Below are 22,688 nucleotides of genomic sequence, written 5' to 3'. Positions count from 1 at the left end.
CCCTAAAGCACTCCAGAAATATGTCACTGTGGCTCTCAGCACCCTTCTCATAATGACACTGACATATACCTTCGTAATTGCAAAGTCCCTAGATTTCCAACTGTGAACGCCTCTAGCTCTTTGCCTAGGAGCTTTCTCAGCTCTCTCCTGTGCTAGAGCCTGCTCTGCCCTTGTTTGGGGAAGGCCAGAAGTTCCAGGGAATGAATACGCTTCTCCTCTCCACCCAGGAGCCCTCAACAAGAACCCGTAGGCATTTGGGTATTACTATTACAGCCAGCTCCCTCACTTCTTGGGCAGGATAACTTTGAGTTCTGTTTTGGACACTGGTTCCCTGGGTTTTCTATTAAATAGAAGGATTAAACTCCGGGAGCCCACAGTGGTAACTTCCTTGATGATACAATCTTTACTGACTTGTTTCCCTTCCCTGTTTTATTTCCCTGAAGGTGTTTTCTGAGATCACCACCCACAAGCATGGGTTTTTAACCTTAGCATCCATGGACTGGCATCATGAGATCTATGAATTCCCTGAAATTAGATACAACATTTGCAATATCCATGGGCTTTTTTCCCCTGAAAATACAGGCTATAACTTATTTATTTTTCTGAGACAGAGCCTCACTCTGTCACCCAGGCTGGAGAGCGGGGTGCAATCTTGGCTCACTGCAACCTCCACCTCCCAGGTTCGAATGATTCTCTTGCCTCAGCCTCCTGAGTAGTTGGGACTACAGGTGCCTGCCACCACGCCCAGCTAATTTTTGTATGTTTAATACTGATGGGGTTTCACTATGTTGGTCAGGTTGGTCTCGAACGCCTGACCTCAAGTGATCTGCCTGCCTCCACTTCCCAAAGTGCTAGGATTACAGACGTGAGCCACTGTGCACAGCCAATAACTTTCATTTTATTCATTTATGGATCCATCACCTTTCAAAAGGTTAAGAACCAGTTAATAAATAACACCTCTGTATTCTGGGGAATTATAATAGGACAAGATCCTCCTGGGCTAGACTGTGTGGGCTGGCATTCCGTCAAGTCCAACAGGGTAACATACATCACAGTGTATTGACTTTGGTATTGCTGCATTTCCTTCTAACACTACAGCACAAACAGTAATGGGAGTGACTACCCTCTTCCTGGATTTCCTGGCTGACATATGGGTTCCCTTCAGTACTTTCACTAGAAATTTTTTATGTTGTATTCCCTATTGTCCTTTTTTTGTACAAACTCAGATTTCAGAAGATGCTGTGCTCTTCACATGTGTCCTCTGAGATAAAAGTCCTCTCACATGTTCTCTTTTACTCCTCAACAGCACAAGTAAATGTCTATCTATCTGGTTCCTGTCAAACACAGAATAGAGGAGAGATCCTGGAGGAATGACAGAGGAAACAAAGGCATTTGGCTGCTAATCTGCAACCCAACCATTCGTAATCTACCAAAAATGATTGTCTACTTACGATAAATTAGAATTGGGACAGTGTGCGATGGACGCTCCTCGTTCATGGAATACATTCAGTTCTTCTGCAGAGAGGTAGCAGCCGTGTGCCATCACTGTCTGGAGAGAAGAGTGCCCTACGTGGAGTTCACCGCTCACAAATGATTAAGTGGGTGCTCACTCACAAGGTATTTGAGAGAGAGACCGAAGCTGTAGCTTGACTGTAGGCATCTTTACAAGAACATTTATGATGATCTATATGTACAAAGTGGCTGGGTACAAATTATACCTCAGAAAAGGCCTGTAAACACATTGTTTTACAAAAATCTCAGCAAATTTGTGGCGTTTACTTAGGTTCTTTTTGTTGATCTATAAAGTAATGAGGGTTTGGTCCAGGTGATCTTTAGCACCGAATATCCATCCAGATGGAAGGAAACGTGATTTTCTCATCTCTACTTTAGAAGACTGTCAAGTTACTTTCTTTTCTAAGTTTCCCTGGTGAGCGACTGGTAGGGTTGTGCTTGCTCCAATTTTAAACTCTTTTAGAACTAAAAGTCCCTTCTCAGTACATGGAAGCCATGAGAGTAATCCTACAAAGCGCTGTTCTTTATTTCTGCCCCTAGCTTCAATATAGGTGCCAGTGACCTTGATATTTTCAACTAAATAAACTTTAACTCACCTGTGTTTATATTTTCATAAAAACTAGGAGGTTTAACATCTTCTAATCACTAATTCAGAAAGTAAAATTGATCCAAGAAAGCAGGCACTGCACACATACGAGACCTCTCTAAATTTTTAACCTTGGTAGTATTTATTTGCAGATTTTCTTAAATAAGACTTTACTCTTTCAAAATTATTTTTCCCCCAGTACAAAACCTGTATCCAACTTGCTTTCTCCTTTGAGAGGCATGGTTCAGTGATTATAGAATTATTATTATTTTTTTGAGACAGAGTCTCGCTCTGTCGCCCAGGCTGGAGTGCAGTGGCGCGATCTCGGCTCACTGCAAGCTCCGCCCCCGGGTTCATGCTCTTCTCCTGCCTCAGTTTCCCAAGTAGCTGGGACTACACGTACCTGCCACCACGCCTGGCTATATTTTTTGTATTTTTAGTAAAGATGGGGTTTCACCACGTTAGCCAGGATGGTCTCAATCTCCTGACCTTGTGATCTGCTCACCTTGGCCTCCCAAAGTGCTAGTATTAAAGGTATGAGCCACCACGCCTGGCCCAGTGACTACAGAATTATTATTAAAATATAACTTTCCCAATCTCTGTGCAAATAAAATTAACATGCAAATGGAAGGTTAATTTATTAATCATATGGAAATATATGTAAAGAATGAAAACTATGGTGTAGCTTTTACATGATTTATGCAGAGTATTAACCTTTTAAATCAGTTATAGTCATATCTCCATTCACGTAGTCACTAAGAAATTATTTGCTACAGTAAACTCTCCACATGGTTTGTACATTTCATTGAAGGCCAAGGCCAAGTAGTACATTATTGTAATGAGGTCTCTTTACACATATTAATTTTAAGTATAGAAGTAATGCATACTCATTTTTTAAAAGCACTCTCAGAGTATTTAAAAATAAAAAGCAGAAAGTCCTTCTGCTTTGTCCCTCGGGAAGAGTCATTTTTAATAATGTATGTCTTTCAGACAGTTTTTTTTCTAAGTAAGCATGCATCTATACATATGTACATACAGATCAAATAATATTACACAAACATTCTTCCTTATAAGCCTGTATACCTCTTTCTTTGTGAATGCTGGATAAAATCCTACGTATGCTCTGTAATTTAATTCCCCACCGATAACAATTTTTAAACTTTAATATATAATTAGCATCCCTATTCATATTAGTTACAGAGTGAATTCTTAGAAATGCATCTGCTGACTCAAAGAAATGCACGTTTACATTCTAATAGATACTGTTAAAATGTCCTTGGACCAAATGACATTCCCATCTTCAATGAAGCCTTTAGATTTAACTAACTAAGATGAAACTTCGGGCCCATTTTTAACTACACACACACACACACACACACACTCTCTCTCTCTGGGCTTTACTCTAGTTTAAGAAATGTATGCATATATACCCCACAGATATATAAACCTTCTGTGTACCCACAAAAATTAAAAATTTAAAACGTTTTTTAAAAGAAACGTATTCATATCAGAAATCTGAAGACTACTACTGAGATTTTAAAATTTAGATAATGCCCTCCTTTAAACAGATTATGTCATGATATAAAACTTACCTTAGTTGTCAAAAGATTGTTTTTATCATACACATCTGTGTGGTTTTTATAATTGGGGTATAAGTTTTTCACAGCTTCAACTTCATCACGAGTTTCACTTATATGGCTCTACAAGAAAAGAACAATGTTTTCATTTTTCTTCTGTAAAATACCATTAGAAATTACACTTCCTACCTCAAAATGGTGTGAATGGTTTTCTACTTGCATATTTAAGGGACCACATAGAAAGGCAATGAAGATTGCACACGCATTTTATTAGAAACAATTATATACATCACAGACAATATAATGTATATGACAAAGAAACTGAATATCACGAACATGTAGTGTGTGTGTGTGTGTGTGTGTGTGTGAGTGTGGGTGTGTATGTGTATGTGTAATCTCAAGGCAAATTTTTCCAACAAAGTCTTTCCAAATTCTAACCTACAGCTAGAACAAATATGAAGTCCTCCTTGTAGATAGTCAGGAGCCTAGCAACCTGACTCTTCTGGAGCTCACCTTCTTTTTGTTTTGTTTTGAGATAGGGTCTGGCTCTGTCACCCAGGCTGGAGTGCAGTGGCACAATCTCCGCTCACTGCAACCTCTGCCTCCCAGGTTCAAGTGAGTCTCCTGTCTTAGCCTCCCAAGTAGCTGGCATTATAGGCATGTGTCACCATACCGGGCTAATTTTGTATTTTTAGCAGAGATGGGGTTTCACCACGTTGGCCAGCCTGGTCTCAAACTCCTGACCTCAAGTAATCTGCCGACCTCAGCTTCCCAAAGTGCTGGGATTACAGGCATGAGCCATTATGCCTGGCCATGCTGGCCATTTAAGAAAAGAGCTCAGTGTTCATAAAAAAACAGACAGTGGGGTTCACTTTTATACGCCCCCACACTGAAAAAGGCCCCTAAGACCCTTCTGTAGGGCACCACAAAACCCAAGAGGGCATAATTAATACTTCCAATAATGGCAATGCCGTTTCTCTCTTTCCACAAGGTAGAACATGGATAACTAAATTTTTAAAAGAAAAAAAATAGCAGTGTTCTGAAAACAGGTGTTTTACCCAGACAATGAACTCCATCCCTGGCCTTGAGGAAATCCCAGACCACTGATGAAATGCATGGACAGCAATAGAAGACAGGACAACCTGATGATTCGGGTCATTTGGATAAATGTGAGTAAATGTGCATACATTCACATGCATCTGTCTGGCAAGGATAAACTTGATTTTGTTGTGTGTTCTTCTCATCTTATTTTTCATGTATTTCTAAATGTTCATTGTATTTTATTTTGTCAGCGACAGAAGCATTTTGTTTGCAAAGCAGAAGCATCAGATAAGTTTTGAATTTTATCTCCAGGAGAGAAATGTGTGGGACTGAATTAAAAATTCAAATATTATAGGCTGCAAATAATAATAATAATAGGGAAGGTGAGAGCAGTTAATGGTTCCTAAGAAAATAGATTTGGGAAGCAAAAACCAAAGAAACACCAGTCTATAAATGGTAAAGAATGAATGTGTTTTCTCTGATCTGACCTTTCTTATAAGACCATCAACTCCTAAGAGGAGAAATTTTAGTACAGGATGTAATTAAGCTTGGATGGGAGAAGGGGAACTCTCAATTTTAACCCAGATATAAGTTTTAAAAAGTGTTTTATTCCTAAATTGCAACAACTTAATGACAAAGTAAGGTACACTTTTTTGTTCTGATTTTAAATTAAGAAACTCAGAACAAAAGGGGTTTTAAATGCTATTTTGTAAGGTGGAAATTAGGTTATTTTTGTTTTTCAAATAATAGCTGGTTTCTCTAAGAATGAAGGTACAGAGCACACTGAGAAAGTATCAAGTAAAAGAGAAGAAATAAATGCATTAAATGTATCTTATGGACAATAGATAACAGTCTGTTATTGATCTTGCCATTACTTATAAAGATTTTCTTGTCTTTAGAAGACTGATCAGAAAACTTTGAGGGTATAAGGAACTTCGGGTTTCTTATCTGCAAAAGCAGAGAATTGGATTAGGTGATATCTACAGAGGTCCTTTCTCTCCTGTTATGCTGTGACTCTAGGAAATCTCAGTTGAAGAATTAGAGATTACTCAGTAAAAGAACTATAGATTATTGGAGATGACAATTTAAGGGTGCTAAGAAATCTTGCAGGTCTGCATAGAGGCATAAAGAGAAGAAGAATACCCACCTGAATGTGCAAATCACGGGTTTTAGCAATGCTGCCGAGTTCACCCATCAAAGTCTCAGAGCAGGAGAGGGAAAAACGTGGTGTCACTATGGGCTTCACTCTAGAATACTGGAGATAATTAAAAACAATTGATACCTCTTCGTTACGCCATATACCAAAATTAACTCAAGATGGATTAAAGACTTAAATGTTAAAATGAAAACTATAAAAACCCTGGAAGGGCCGGGCACGGTGGCTCACACCTGTAATCTCAGCACTTTGAGAGGAGAAGGCAGGCGGATCACCTGAGGTCGGGAGTTCGAGACCAGTCTGACTAACATGGGGAAACCCTGTCTCTACCAAAAAATACAAAATTAGCTGGGCGTGGTGGTGCATGCCTGTAATTCCAGCTACTCAGGAGGCTAAGGCAAGAGAATTGCTTGAACCTGGAAGGCGGAGGTTGTAGTGAGCCGAGACTGCGCCATTGCACTCCAGTCTAGGCAACAAGAGAGAAACTCGGTCTCAAAAAAAAAAAAAGAAAAAAAAAGAAGAAAAAGAAAAGCAACCTTGGAAGATAACTTGGCAATACCATTCAGGACATAGGCATGGGAAAATATTTCATGACAAAGATACCAAAAGCAATTGCAAGAAAATCAAAAATTGATAAATGGGATGTAATTAAACTAAAGAGTTTCTGCATAGCAAGTGAAACCGCCAACAGAGTAAACAGACAACCAACAGAATGGGAGAAAGTTTTTGCAAACTATGCATCTGACAAAAGTCTAATTAATATCCATCATCTATAAGGAACTTAGACAAATTTATGAGAAAAAAACAACCCAATTAAAAAGTGGGCAAAGCATATGAACAGACACTTTTCACTGTTTTTCATATGATTGATGCAGCCAACAATCATGTGAAAAAAAAGCTCAACATCACTGATAATTAGAGAAATGCAAATCAAAACTGCAATAAGATACCATCTCATACCAGTCAGAATGGCTATTATTAAAAAGTCAAAAGCCTGTAATCCCAGCACTTTGGGAGGCCGAGACGGGCGGATCACGAGGTCAGGAGTTCGAGACCATCCTGGCTAACACGGTGAAACCCCGTCTCTACTAAAAAATACAAAAACTAGCCAGGCGAGGTGGCGGGTGCCTGTAGTCCCGGCTACTCGGGAGGCTGAGGCAGGAGAATGGCGTAAAAACCCGGGAGGCAGAGCTTGCAGTGAGCTGAGATCCGGCCACTGCACTCTAGCCTGGGCGACACAGCGAGACTCCGTCTCAAAAAAAAAAAAAAAAAAAAAAAGTCAAAAAAATAGCAGATGCTAGTGAGGTTGTGGAGAAAAAGAAATGCTTATAGACTGTTGGTAGGAGTGTAAATTAGTTCAACCATTGTGAAAGACAATGTGGTGATTCCACAAAGACCTAGAGACAGAAATACCATTTGACCCAACAATCTCATTACTGGGTATATACCCAAAGGGAAATAAATCATTCTGTTATAAAGACACATGCACACATATGCTCACTGTAGCACTATTCACAATAGCAAAGGCATGGAATCAACCTAAATGCCCATCAATGATAGACTGGATAAAGAAAATATGGTATATATACACCATGGAATACTATGCAGCCATAAAAAGAGAATGAGATCATGCCCTTTGCAGGGACATGGATGAAGCTGAACGCCATTATTCTTAGCAAACTAATGCAGGAAGGGAAAGTCAAATACTGCATGTTCTCACTTATAAGTGGGAGCTAAATGATGAGAACACATGGACCCATAGAGGGGAACAACAAACAGTGGGGCCTATCGGAGGGTGGAGGATGGAAAGATGGAGAGCATCAGGAAAAATAACTAATGGGTAGTAGGCTTAATACTTGGGTGACGAAATAATCTGCACAACAAATCCCCATGACACACATTTACTTTTGTAAACAAACCTGCACATGTACCTCTGAACTTAAAAGTTTTTTTTTAAAAAAAGGGAACTATGGAGATCATGAATGTGAAGGGTACCCCAAAATGCATATCATACAGCAAGATGATTTTATGTCTTCATTTTTGGGAGCACTCCCTCATTCTAACAGTCGATGGAAGTACTGGGTTTCATGATAACAGCTCAAAGTGGAGAATAAAGGAGGGTATATTCTTCAGCACCCAATTTCAACAAAAGATCCTATCCCAAATGACAGATACTCCTCTGCTGCCACATTAAGGCTCTGATGAAGGCTAGACTGGGTAGTCTTTATGAAGAGAAGTGGAGGCTGAAGTTTTAAAAGAATGCTGGGGAGACTAAAAGTGAAGTGATAGCCAGTTCCCTTTCGGGAATACATCTTGTGCAGGTGTGCTGGTTACAGCCTTCCTGAGAACTATTCAGTTGTTGGACTGGCTCTGGTGCCACCTGAGGCGAGTGGCCAGGCAGGAGAGAAGGACTCATAGAAGGGTGGTGAGGATAAGGATCTACAAAGTTTCATCTAAATCTCTCAAGGTTAGATGGAAAGAAATTTTGAGATTTCTTATGATTTCCAATCAGGCCTCAAAAGATGATCAAGGAAGGGACAGGCTTGCCAATCTAAGAGATTGCTTGATGGAGCCACGTGCAGCCTGTTGGGGTGGAGACAGGAAATAGCATTGTCTCCATAGGCTCACCAACACCAGGGGACCACAATGGGGCGTGCCTGCTGCATGCCTGCAACCCATGTGAGGTGTCACACACATGGGGACCAAGGCAGCCAGTGGCAGGGGCATCAGGACTGGACACTGCCTGTGTTGCAGAGCAGGCCAAGGGCACAAGTGGCCAGAGCCAATGTTGAGGTGGCCACCAAGCAGTCCCCAACTTCCAGGTGCCACCAGTCAGCCCATGCCCATCAGGCCCTCTCCCTGCTTGCCAGATACCAATCCTGTGAAATCAGAAGATCCCAGAGGAGGGTACGGAAAACCACTGAAGAAGGGAAACCTACCCTGAGACGGTAACTCTAACCTGGGTAGTGACTGAGACTGTCCTAATGAAAATTGGATCAACTAAAAGCTTAGTGAACTTAAGATGAAGTTTACCTGCCTGACAAAATTTAGTTTTTCTGTTGCATGTAGGCATGGGGCTTGGGAGCCAAGAAAAGTACACACAATTTTAAGAATAAAGCAAGCTTGATGTTTGCACATATGTGAATGGTATCTAAACACATCCACTAAAATTGTTAATATTTAATGATTTCAAAATTTATTTAAAACAAAACACAGAGAGCCAGGTACACAGCTGCCCCCAAGAAAGCAAAAAATGCCTGACCTCTGTTTCTGTAAGTTTGACTTTTTTTAGATTTCACAAATAAGTGTATCATGCAGTATTGTCTTTCTGTGGCTAGCTTGTTTCACTTATTGTAATGGGCTGTAGGTTCATCCACATTGTCACAAATGGCAGGATTTCCTTCCTGTTTATGGTTGAATAATATTCCATTGTGTTTGTAGATAGACATACACACTGCATTTTCTTTATTTACCTGTCTACGGACACTTAAGTTGTTTCCAGAGCTTGGCTATTCTGAATGATGCTGCAATGAACATAGAGGTACAGACATCTTTTCAAGATGCTTATTTTGCATCTTTTGGATATACACCCAAAAGTGGGAGAGCATGCTGACTTATGTGGGTCAAAAGTGGGATTGGATATACACCCACCACATCTCACAAGAAAATCCCAAAAATGGGATTGGATATACACCCGAAAGTGAGATTGTTGGCTTATGGGGGTCACCGTGTTAGCCAAAGATGATGGTCAAAGGGTAGAAATTTTCAGTTATAGCATGAACAAGTTCTGAGGATCTAGTGTACAGCGTGTGTGGGAATAGATGTGTTAATAAATTTTATTCTAATAATCATTAAACAGTGTATAAATATATCTAAATCATCACATTGTACACCTTGAGTGGATACAATTTTTGTCAATTAAATATTTTAAGATAATTTTTTAAAAACGTCTGACTTCACTGAGCTGACAGTGACAGTCCACAGTGACACATCAGGCTCCAGGTAAATAGTTCTTCATGCATGGGATAAGCCAATCGCACACAGACTAATCACTATCAAGCAACTTTATGAATCCTACAGCTAATGCAAAGGCAAACTAAAAGCGAGCTCTAAACAAAGTTACTCACGTTCTTTTGAAGCATTTCTGACACAAATCTGAAATAAAGCAACAAATGGGTTAGAAAACTTGAGCATTTTCTTTTTTTCTTTTCTTTTTCTTTTTTTTTTTTTTCAGACAGAGTCTGGCTTTGTCACCCAGGGTGGAGTGCAGTGGCGCGATCTTGGCTCACTTCAAGCTCTGCCTCCCAGGTTCACGCCATTCTCCTGCCTCAGCCTCCGGAGTAGCTGGGACTACGGGCGCCCGCTACCATGCCCGGCTAATTTGTTGTATTTTTAGTAGAGATGGGGTTTCACCATGTTAGCCAGGATGGTCTCGATCTCCTGACCTTGTGATCCGCCTGCCTCGGTCTCCCAAAGTGCTGGGATTACAGGCGTGAGCCACCCCAACCGGCCATTTTCAAATAAACATCTTAAAAAGGTAAAAACATGATTCTTACATATCCTGATTTTCATGCAAACATTTCTAATGCTGCACATGTTCCACCACCACTAATTAAAGATTAACAAGTAGTAATTACTCTGCTTTTTTACTTGCAGCCAGAGATGGAGTGCAAAATCACAGGGAAATGTAATCTTATCATCTAGCATCAGTCGGGCTGTTCTCAAATATTCCCACAGCACTCAAGCTGTTCTACTAGCTCAAGCTCTGTTTGGAGAAATGTTGCAATATATTGTGCTCTATGGATGTTAGAGTCATGAAGTCCTAGGCACCTGGAGGCTTTCAGAAGCCATGAAGCTCTTTACTTCAAATCCTCCTAAAGTGGAAGCTACTTGTTCCCACAATATCACCATTTATTTCCAAGGGCAGCGTTCTCTTGGGGATGAACATTGGAGTAACGCAGAAGGAACAGTCGAGAGGTGGTCGTGAGGTGCGTGGGGAATGGGATGGTAGTGATCCCACCAGTTTATGCCTGCAGGGATGGTGGCAACTGTAAAGACGTTGAAATGGCTCCTTCTGCCCCGGCTAGGCAGCTGCAGCTTTCTGCCTTCCGGCATTTCTTTGTTTCAGAACAAAATGAGAATTAAGGTTTACTATCCACAAAAATGGATTAATAGATGAGCTGGGCTAGGCCAATGCTAAAGGAAGGCGGGTACTTCCTCCTCTCTGTGAGCATATAAGCAGCCCCTCTGCTCCCTTTTCAGAGGACACTTTTAAGAGGAAAGAGGTCTGGGGAATAGAAAGAAGCTGAACTTCTAAAACTTGCATCAGAATACGTTTGGTCTTGGGAAAGATTTATATCTAAAGCATTTTCTTCTGTATCTCTTAGATGTTGAACAGAATAAAATTACATTTTGGCCAGGTGCAGTGGCTCACGCCTGTAACCTCAGCACTTTGGGAGGCTGAGGCAGGCGGCTCACTTGAGGTCAGGAGTTCGAGGCCAGTCTGGCCAATGTAGCAAAACCTCATCTCTACTAAAAACATAAAAATTAGCCAGGCATGGTGGCAGGGGCCTGTAATCCCAGCTGCTAGGGAGGCTGAGGCATGATAATCATTTGAACCTGGGAGGGGAAGGCTGCAGTGAGCAGAGACTGTGCCACTGCACTCCAGCCTGGGCGACAGGAGACTCCATCTCAAAAAAAAAAAAAAAAAAAAGAATACGATACAATTTCTTGCCAAATCCTTAAGGTACTACAGAAAAGCCATTTTAAAATATAAGAAAAGTATTTATATGGTCAGTAGAATCTCCTGATGTTATATGAAAAAGAACATAATGAAAATTCATAATCTCAAGCCATAGTATGACCAATAACCAAAAGTAATTTAATGAGCAAGCCATATGTACTTAAAAGCAAATCCAATCTACAGGAGAAACCCTGATCTATAATAAAGGGTAGGGAGAGGGTAAATTATTTACTTCATTTTACAAGAGGATTTACCCTGCGACTCCTATAGCAAGTTCCTGGAGGCTTTAAATATAATTTGTTACACAAAAATAATACTGACATGCAAGTTGGACAAACCCATACACTGACCTTGGCAAACGGGAAGAATGCCTCAGTGCATTAATTCATCTTTCAACTTTAATTTGACAGAGTGTGTTAATACATCTTGAGCTTCTCAGGCCTTTTTGGTTTTGGCTTCAATGATGCGTGATTAAGGGAGAAAAGTGAGGGGAAGAATACTAGAAGCATCAAGAGAAGCTCTACTGCACCACAGGAGAAAATCACAGAGAGCTGGAGTCTCTGCAGATATGCTCACAGCTATTTATTCTGTACAAAATCTTCTTTTTAAAAAATCTAATCACTTTCTACTCAACTCTTCTCTAAAGTGGATGTGAACTAGAAAACACAAATGTACATGAACACAATCTCACCCACATACTCCTATTTTTAAAAACTATTTCTATTGAAGTATAATTTACATACCATAAAATTCACCTGTTTTAAGTGCACAAACCCATGATGTTTAGTAGATTTATTGGGTTTTACAACCACTATCATAATCAAGTTTTTGAACATTCTCATCACCCCAGTTAGATTCCTTGGGCTCATTTAGTTAATAGTTATTCCTACTTCCAGCCCCAGGCAATCGCTGGTGTTCTGTCTCTATGAATTTGCATTTTCTATATATTTCATATAAATGGAATCATATAGTATGTGGCCTTTTGTGTTTGGTTTCTTTGTCTTAGCAGTGTGTTTTTAAAAATCACCCATGTTGTAGTATGCATCAGTACTTCATTCCTTTTTATGGCTGAATATTACTCCATTGTATACAACATTTTGTTTATCCATTCACCAGTTATAAACATTTTGGTTGTTGGCTGGGTGCTCACGCCTGTAATCCCAGCACTTTGGGAGATTGAGGTGGCAGATCACGAGGTCAGGAGACTGAGACCATCCTGGCTAACGTGGTGAAAGCCCGTTTCTACTAAAAATACAAAAAAATTAGCTGGGCGTGGTGGTGGGCGCCTGTAGTCCCAGCTACTCGGGAGGCTGAGGCAGGAGAATGGCATGAACCCGGGAGGCAGAGCTTGCAGTGAGCCGAGATCGCACCACTGCACTCCAGCCTGGGCAACAGAGTGAGACTCCGTCTCAAAAAAAAAAAAAAAAATTTTGGTTGCTTCCACTATTTGGTGCAAGACTAGTTCCCATATGGCCTTGGTGACCCAGCTTTTCCCCTTTTCTTACTTGTAGTTATCAGAATAACTGTAGAATGTACTGGAAATGCAACCACCCTGAGATATGGAGAAACTGGTCAGAACAGCCTGGGCTCTGTTCCCATTCCTCCTAGAACAGGATGTTTTGCAATGTTTTAGCTCAGTGAGTCCAGTTTCATCTGGGTATAAAACCACAGGTAGAGAGAGCATGCTCCCAGGGTCCCTCAGCTATGATGTGATGTGGGGCATGCACATATGAGACTCCTGAGCAACTTTCCTGAGCCGTGGAGGATCAGTTCACCTAAGCTTCTCTTGTCCCTTGCTACCTATCTGTGCATAATAAACTTGTTTCACTTAACTTGTTATATAAGTGTGCTGCCTCACTAGACTCATGCAAGTGGTGTGCAGTATTGGTGAGGTGTTTGGAGTCCTCCCCTGGGACTGACACCTGTATTCAGTGAACCTGCTCCACATTTGTCTTCTATAAATAATGACACTACGAACATTTACCTGCAAGTCTTTATGTGGAAACATGTGTTCATTTCCCTTGCACATCTTTACCTTTTATGATTCTATCTGCATATGGTACCCTATTCTTTGCGGTGGAAATCTTCCCAAAGTAGGCTGTCCACGACCTCTGGGAATCCAGCTCCATGGCCAGCAGCAGCAGAGTGGGCCTTGTTCCCTCCCATGGTTTCTCTGTAGCCTGTGTCACCAGAGAACATCCTCAGAGCCTTTATTACCGGTAGGAGAGTGAGGCCTTACTCCCTGTGAGCACAGATGTGGAACCAAAGCAGAAAAAGGAACCACACCTTCCCTCCTGTATGCCTGCGCTTCAGTTTGCAGAGATGTTCTTTCAGGTCACCTTTGTGGAGAGGGGATATTCTAGCTCCCTACGTTAGCATATTATGGCCATTCCAGCATACATCCAGAACAACTTTCCTGTTCCCAAGGTAGGATGAAATAGTAGTGAAGGATGCATATACCACCTTGAGAAAACAATACAAGATACCCAATTATGTAACTTTTGGTGGCTTCATAAAAAAAAAAATCTTCTTTGTACCTTTTTGTGCTTCTCTAAGTTCTGTACCACGGAAACATATATTACTTTGGTATCTTTTTAAAAAATCCTTTTGTAGTGAAAGTCTCATTAACCTGTAAATATAACTCATTTTTCCTAACTTCTTGTATAATATTTTATTTCATAAATAATTCTTCACTTCCATCACCATTTTTAAATTAATATATGCTATACCAAGTATTCTTGCATACCCTCTATTTCTCTTTTATTCTCTTTATTTACATTGAATATGGGGTGAGATCTATATCATGATAGAAAGAACTTTGAGCCAGGCGTGGTGGCTCATGCCTGTAATCCCAGCACTTTGGGTGGCTGAGGCAGGTGGATCACCTGAGGTCAGGAGTTCGAGACCAGCCTGGCCAACCTGGTGAAATCCCGTCTCTACTAAAAATACAAAAATTAGTTGGGTGCGATGGTGCACGCCTATAGTCCCAGCTACTCGGGAGGCTAAGGCAGGAGAATCTCTTGAACACAGGAGGTGGAGGTTTCAGTGAGCTGAGATTGCGCCATTGTACTCCAGCCTGGGTGACAGAGTGCGACTCTGTCTCAAAAAAAAAAAAAAAAAAAAAAAAAAAAAAAACAGAAAAGAGAAAAAGGAACTTTGAATTTAGAGTCATAGGCCCTGGTTTTGAATTCTGGCTCCACTACTTAAAAGCTGTATGACTGTGAGCAAGCCTCTTAGCCTATGTCAGACTCAGTTTTCTTATCATAAAAGACAGATGCTTCATGGAGATTTCTATGAGGATCAAGTGTGGCACTATAAAGGAAAGCTCTTTGTGAATCATTAATGATTATCAAGTGTTTGATCAAATTCACCGTAGACTAGCTGACTCATTGCATTAAACAAAGCATTCTGAGTATGTGCACATCCCAAATGGGTGATAACAGTATCCTGTTTCCTTTTCCCATCTATAACTCCATCAATGCAGCACAAGAACTAACCTGTAAGACAAATCAAGACAAATAGGCTTTTTACCTCTCGGTTTCCTTGATCGATTCCTCAGTGGTCTCCCTGTATTCTGGAAAAGGGTCATTCAAATCCATGCAAACTTTGCCCACAAATGCCCGCTGTCCAAATTTATCTGTAAAGCATACACAAAAAGAATATGAAGGCATGTTTGTTTCTGAAACAGTACTTTTTCTAAGCTTTTAACAATCAGTTTTAAATCAAAATCATTATGGAAAACATGAATGAAAATGTAAAAGATCATCCACCATTACACCACTTAAGAACAATAACCACCACAAACTCCCCACTATATTCAGTAAACAGTAAAAGTTTTTCTATTCATCACTTTAACCCATTACCTCCCCCATCCCCATTCTCAGGCTGTCAGGTGGGGTTTTTTTGTTTGTTTTGTTTGTTTGTTTGTTTGTTTTGTTTTTGAGACGGAGTCTCACTCGTTCTGTCATCAGGCTGGAGTGCAGTGGCGCGATCTCAGCTCATTGCAACCTCCAACTCCCCGGTTCAAGTGATTCTCCTGCCTCAGCCTCCTGAGTAGCTGGGATTACAGGCATGCACCATCACGCCCAGCTAATTTTTTTATTTTTAGTAGAGACAGGGTTTCACCATGTTGGCCAGGATGGTTTCTCCCGACCTCATGATCCACCCACCTTGGCCTCCCAAAGTGCTGGGATTACAGTAAGAAAGTTGAGGCTATATGGGACAATGGTAATTGTTTTTACAGTGTCTCCATGTCTGTCATAAAGAGATTTTCAACAACCTTTCTGCCTCTCTCCTTACCCTGCAATTCATTTTAATAACTGGCCATTAGATTAATCTTCCTTAAAATACCACTTTCATCACATCACTCACACCTAGACTCAGAACCTGTTTTGGGTCTTTGGTGCGTATTTGAGCTCTTCCACAATCTGAGCCCTCCCATCTGCCTACCTTCTTCTCCCACCGCCCCCAGGCGATGAATCCACTCCTCCCATTAAACTACTGTGGTCCTTGCATCCACTATTGACACTCCTGTTCCCATACCTGTGTCCACGTCATTTCTCCTATCCGGAGTTTGTCCTCTCCTCATGTTGTCTTTACATCAAAGCCCAGTTTAAAGGCCCCTTTCATAAAGTCTTCCTAGGTGTCCTAGTTCTGGGTTTTCTTTGCCTTCTCTGAAAACTGTAGTATCTATTTTCAGAGTCACCCATTAGGTCTTTTGCATAAGCAAACAGTGGCATCAGTGTATCAGCCAACAGTATTTACTGAGCATCTGCTATGTGCCAGGCACTGTGCCGGTTGCAAGTTTTGGACTCATCAACCTAAATCCAGAATCAGCTCTTCTTACTAGCTGTGCAACCCTGGGCATGTCACTGACCCTCTCTGAGCGTCAGTCTAACCATCTGTAACATGAGGACATCAGTAACCACCTCAGAAGGCTGTTTGCTGCTGAACTAATCCTTACAGAGTGCTTTGCACAATGCTAGACGTCTAGTAACAGAGGTTACTAAGGTTAGTAATCAATGTGTGTAGGTATTCTGTCTGGCTCCTCAAGGGCAGAGACTATTTTTTATCTCGTTGTGTTCCCAGCATCTAGCACAGTGCCCTGACTCTAGTCAACAGCTCTACCAACAGCCACCATGTATCTGCTGATGTAAGAAACTATTACCACAGCTAGAATTAGTCAAGTTTCCCTAAGAAGCCCTAAATTAATACACAAAATTCAGACTCATATATATCATTCCGTAACCAAAAATTGTAAGTAAATAATCAGAGTACTTAGAAAATAGAACACACTCTAAGATACAGTTTTCTATTTTCTAAGTACTTCAGAAAATTTTCTAAGGGCCACAGTGACACACAGACACTTAATTACTTGCAAAAGAATGTAATGCTCATGTTCTAGCAATTAAAAGGCAGATCTGCCCACAAGGACATATAAGTTGTTTGCCACGATGGTCTGGCTGTCTTTGCTTGATGTGCCCATAAATCATGCTTTCATTTGCTCACCTGTAATTTCAGCAAGGAGCAGAGATGAGTCAGTGTGAAGTGTTCCAAAGTAACAAGCTGTGGTTGTTCCATTCTTTAGTGTTCTCCTCTAAAAATAAATCACAAAAACCATGAATCACGTGTGCTCAGAAAAGTCACATGATACATCCAGAGGAAAACAGAATTTTAGTTTTTAATTTTAAAATGTTTTTATTTAAAGGTATGCCATCTTGATGTCGAGTAGTTAGGTAAATGGCAAAAAGTATTTATATTTCAAAAGTTAGCTGGAAGAGAAGCTGATACTTCTGATATTTTCTGGATTCACACAGTTCCGTGCTTCAGAATTCATTAAAATGTGATACTAATGAATTCCTTCTTTCTTAGGATTGTTTAAGGATATCCAAATTTTATTGCATCTGGGAGTACATAAATAAGATTTTTCTTCTACTACAGAATAAAAATATTCAGCCAGACTTTTAGCTCAACCTGCAAGGTTGATCACATATACCTCCTTTCCTTTGCAAATTACAACTAACATAACAGTAAAGGAGTAAAAACGTTATTAACCCACAAGAAGAACATGAGAGGAGAGGCATGAGCAGAGAAAATATTTCATCATCTTCTCAGAAGACAAAAAACATGGACAAGAACCTGGAAGCAACTTGGAAAGAAGGAGAGAAGTGTGTGGGTTTTAGCAGGGGATTGGGTGGAAGTTTGTGTGGGTATGATTGAACACTGGCAGGAACCTTGTTGAAATCAGCCAACCACCCTTAACCTCTTCCTTGTAGGAGAGATTTACTCTTTATAGAACCTGGATAGTATTTAGAGGTTACAAGCCCCAAAAGAGAAGGTAAAGCAGAGGTTTAAGTGAAAATCTGGCCAACCTCAAGGGCACTCAGTCATTTTCCTCAGAGTACCACATGTACTACTCCCACAACTCCTGGCAGGGGACTAGAGGATTCTTTTCTAGAGAAAATGAATGACTCTAAAAGAAGGATGTCTTCACAATGACATTTGGGACCCAAATTCACTGCCTTCACTACTCATCTTATAATGAAGTTACCATCAACAAGTGCTACCTCCACCCAGATATTCCAGTCAGCACCTTACAGCATCACAGTATGAATGTATGTCCAGGATTTGATAGGCATTGGAGGGAATCTATTATCAAAAAGATAAGGAGGAGGAGAAAGAATCTGGAAAAAATCTTAGAGGAAACATAATCTATAAGGTCAGAAGAAAACTCAGTTAAAAGAAAACAACTATGACTCACATCCTCAAAGAAATAAAAGACACTATTGCACCCACAAAACAAGAACAGAATGCTATGAAAATCAGAAAGCAGGAGCTCTCCAAAAGTAAAAATATTATAAATGAAATGTGGAAGCCAGTAGGAGGGTTGTAGGATAAATTATAAGAGAATTGCTCAGGAAAAGGAAAAGATGAAAATAAAAGGTGAGAACATAAGAAAATTAGGCTCAATCTAGGCAGTCTGACGTTTAGAATAAGAAATCTAAATTTTTTTTTAATAAATGGAAGGGAAAAAATATGAAAAATACACTCATCTCTAAAATTAAAATCCTCATAGAATTATCAGCACAGGGAATAAAAAGAGAACCCAAAGTAAGGCATATAATTTTGAGATATTAAGTCTGTAAGTATAGAAAAGATGCTAAAAACTCTAGGAAAAAAAGAACTGGTCACAGATCAATGACAGGCCTCACAACGACATTGGATTTCTCACTAACAATGCTGGAAGCAGAACAATGCCTTCATATTCAACTCATATATATCATTCTGTAACCAAAAATCCTAAGTAAATAATCAAAGTACTTAGAAAATAGAACACACTCTATTATATAGTTTTCTATTTTCTAAGTACTTTAGAAAATTTTCTAAGGGCCACAGTGACACACAGACACTTAACTACTTGCAAAAAAACGCAATGCTCATGTTCTAGCAATTCAAAAGGAGGTCTTCCCACAAGTACATATAAGTTGTTTGTCACAATAGGAGTTGTTTTTTTTTTTTTTTTTTTTTTTTTTTTTTGAGAAGGAGTCTCACTCTGTCGCCCAGGCTGGAGTGCAGTGGCCGGATCTCGGCTCACTGCAAGCTCCGCCTCCCAGGTTTACACCATTCTCCTGCCTCTGCCTCCCGAGTAGCTGGGACTACAGGCGTCTGCCACCACGCCCGTCTAGTTTTTTGTATTTTTTTAGTAAAGATGGAGTTTCACCGTGTTAGCCAGGATGGTCTCGATCTCCTGACCTCGTGATCCACCCGTCTCGGCCTCCCAAAGTGCTGGGATTACAGGCTTGAGCCACCACGCCCGGCCAGGAGTTATTTTTTAACATACAATTTTATACCCCGGTAAATTATCAATCAAGTGTGAAGGTAGCATAGAAATATGATTAAGTACTGAATGACTTGAAAATGTTGCTCTCCATGAACTCTTTCTTAGGAAGTTTTTAGAAACTGTCTTTTAGTAAAATGCGAAAGTAATCCAAAGAAAAGTAATTCCTGGATCCAGGGAGTGGGCATTAAAGGCAAGAAAGAGGCAAAGAGAATACCAAGATTACAGTAGTGCCAGAGAGAATGCTGGCTAGAAACAAAGGAATGGGAGGAGGTGAAAAGATCCTCAAGAAAGAAAATCGAACTGATATTGCCTGACCTGTCTGAGCACTTGGGAAAAGGACTAGCGGATTGAGTACTTTGGGGCATATCTTTAGCAGAAGCTTTTAAAGTGCAGAGGAAAACCCTCCAGACGGTGGCTCTTGCTTATGTTTTGCCTCTTATTAGCTATGGGACCTTGAGAAAGTTGCTTACATTCCATGTTTCCTCCTTTGTGAAAAAAGAGGGTTTTCTTGACATCAGAAGCTCAAGTGTCTGCAGCATTGAGAGAGTTTGGAGTTAGGATAATAGAAAGGAACGTGCCGTACCTTGGACAGTAGCCTCTAACAAGATTCAGTGTGTTGCATTTTGTTGTTGTTGTTGTTGTTGTTGTTATTTTAGGTTTTGTTTCTTGAGACAGGGTCTTGCTCTGGAGTGCAGTGGTGCCGTCACACATCACAGCTCACTGTAGCCTTGAATTCTTGGGCTCGAGAGAGCCTTCCACCTCAGCCTCCCAAGTAGCTGGGACTACAGATGCATGCCACCATGCCTAGCTATTTTTTGTTTGTTTGTTTGTTTGTTTGTTTTGAGATGGAGTCTCGCTCTGTCGCCCAGGCTGGAGTGCAGTGGCCGGATCTCAGCTCACTGCAAGCTCTGCCTGCCGGGTTTACGCCGTTCTCCTGCCTCAGCCTCCCGAGTAGCTGGGACTACAGGCACCCGCCACCTCGCCCGGCTAATTTTTTGTATTTTTTAGTAGAGAGGGGGCTTCACCGTGTTAGCCAGGATGGTCTCGATCTCCTGACCTCGTGATCCGCCCGTCTCGGCCTCCCAAAGTGCTGGGATTACAGGCTTGAGCCACCGCACCCAGCGCTATTTTTTTTTTTTAAGACAAGCCCTTGCTATGTTACCCAGGCCGGTCTTGAATTCATGACCCCAAGTGATCCTCTTGCCCTCAGACTCCCACAGTTGTTGGAATTACAGGCATGAGCCACCGCACCTGGCCCAGTCAATTGTTTTAAAAAAGCAAATGAGAACTCAGCAACATTGGTTAGTCCCAAAAGTCAAAAGAATTTGGAAACCTGTCAATTTTTCCAAATATTAAGACAATTTCCATGTAAAACAAAAAGATCTGGCTACCAGTAGAGGATGTTTAGAACTTGTCAGTTACAGACAAGGATGAACTCTCCATCACAAATCCAGGTGAAAAGCCAATAACATGACAAAGGTATCAAATTTAATCTCCAGCAACTAGAAAAGTGTATGGGTTCTAGGAGGTGCTTAGTAAATATCTACTGAATGAACACCTGAGGAAGCAGAATTACTAAAACAACAAGAGACATAAAATGAACAAAAAATAGCATACTTCAATGAATAGGACAGGATGTCATATCCTTGAAAGAGGAACAGGTTATTATAAATAGTAAGAGTGAATTAATGATTTACAAAATTGGCCCATACCATTTCCTAAGAATGTAGTATGAAAGAAAAGTTTAGAGACATGAAAATAGAAGTTTCAACATTTTTCTAATAGTAATTATCAAAAGAAAGAATATATTGAAGAGAGGAATATACTCAAAAAGAGAGAGACAGAAGGAGAAATAACAGAATTCCTAGAAACAGAAGGAAAACAGGCGTTCTCTTATTGAAAGAACTATGTATTAAAGAGAATGAACTGAATAATTAAACTGAGAATGAATTGAGATGATCAACAATTATAATTTCAAAATATCAGGAATGAAGAAAAAAATCCCAAAGGCCAGAAAATTAACTAGAAAGAAATGGGAATCAGATTGATGTCGGCACATTGGATGCTGATAAATAATTTCAAAAAGAATTATCTCTACAGCTAAGGCATTGTTCAAGAGTCAAAAAAAAAAAAAATAAAAGTAAAGCCATTTTTGATAATTCTAGGTTTTAGAATATTTATCACCCACCTGATTGGAAAGAATTGTCAGAGGATATATTCCAACAAAAATGAATGAAGACAGGGATCCAAGTTGCAAAATAAAAAGCAAAGTTCATTGTTAAATTATAATTATTATTGAGAAGGAGTCTTGCTCTGTCACCCAGGCTGGAGTGCAATGGCACACCTTGGCTCACTGCAACCTCCACCTCCTGGGTTCAAGTGATTCTCCTGCCTCAGCCTCCTGGGTAGCTGGGATTACAGGCACCCACCATCATGCCTGGCTAATTTTTGTATTTTTAGTAGAGGCGGGGTTTTACCATGTTGGCTAGGCTGGTCTTGAACTCCTGACCTCAGGTAATATCCGAACGCCTAGGCCTCCCAAAGTGCTGGGATTATAGGCATGAGCCACTGTGTCCAGCCCTCATTGTTAAATTAAGTGCAGATGTTAACAAATAAAAAACTGGAATTAAATTGAGATAATTTTTTAAAATTAAACTTAAAAGTTAAATTAAATACAGTATACATGGCAAAAAAATGTAACTAAAATCTCAGATGATATAACATAGGACATGGCAAAAAGGGTAGGAATGAAGAAGGGAACAGAATGAAAATGCTCTTGTCTCACCATTATGGGAGAATATGGAGCAAAATAATAGAACTGTTCAAGACTTTTAACAGCTTCATCTCATAAAGATAGAAATAAAGTCAAATCAACAGAGAAAACACAGTCTTCTTTTAAAAAATTGCAGAATAATCATAAAAATTAACCTTTTATTGGGTCATAAATCTCAGCTATCCCCAAGAAAAATGACACATTACATTTACTAACCAAACTAAAATAAAACTCAAAATTAAAACAGACATGTAATTTAAATTTTTCAAAATTTTCAAAATTTTAAGCACTTTTCTACAATCTTAAAGATGAAATCAAAATGGAAAGCAGGGGCTATTTAGAAGCACTACACAAACACTGACAGTAAGCCCCTTCCTCAGTGTCGGGCCTAAACCAGGAAGTATGTGGCTTATGTGGGGAGAAGCTTTTAATGAATGAGAAATTGCAGCTTCAGATTGGA

The 22,688-nt window shown here is 40.2% G+C and overlaps 1 protein-coding gene across 4 annotated transcripts in view; it reads right to left on the bottom strand.

Annotated features, from left to right (window-relative positions):
* The window catches only part of GDA (guanine deaminase), a 111,971-nt gene that overhangs the window by 23,462 nt on the left and 65,821 nt on the right, over positions 1–22,688 (bottom strand). For all 4 annotated transcript variants that reach the window (XM_015117899.3, XM_015117900.3, XM_077966213.1 and 1 more), the window contains exons 4-9: positions 17,124–17,211; positions 15,147–15,252; positions 10,000–10,027; positions 5,864–5,971; positions 3,691–3,798; positions 1,452–1,549 (exon numbers count right to left, since the gene is read on the bottom strand). In XM_015117899.3, coding sequence (XP_014973385.1) covers positions 1,452–1,549; positions 3,691–3,798; positions 5,864–5,971; positions 10,000–10,027; positions 15,147–15,252; positions 17,124–17,211 — 536 coding nt within the window. The remainder of the gene's footprint in view (positions 1–1,451; positions 1,550–3,690; positions 3,799–5,863; positions 5,972–9,999; positions 10,028–15,146; positions 15,253–17,123; positions 17,212–22,688) is intronic.

This window comes from Macaca mulatta, chromosome 15, assembly GCF_049350105.2.
Source record: "Macaca mulatta isolate MMU2019108-1 chromosome 15, T2T-MMU8v2.0, whole genome shotgun sequence".
In the NCBI taxonomy this organism is placed as follows: Eukaryota; Metazoa; Chordata; class Mammalia; order Primates; family Cercopithecidae; genus Macaca; species Macaca mulatta.
Note: the sequence above shows the minus strand (reverse complement) of the source record. Positions and strands in the feature narration are given on the sequence as shown.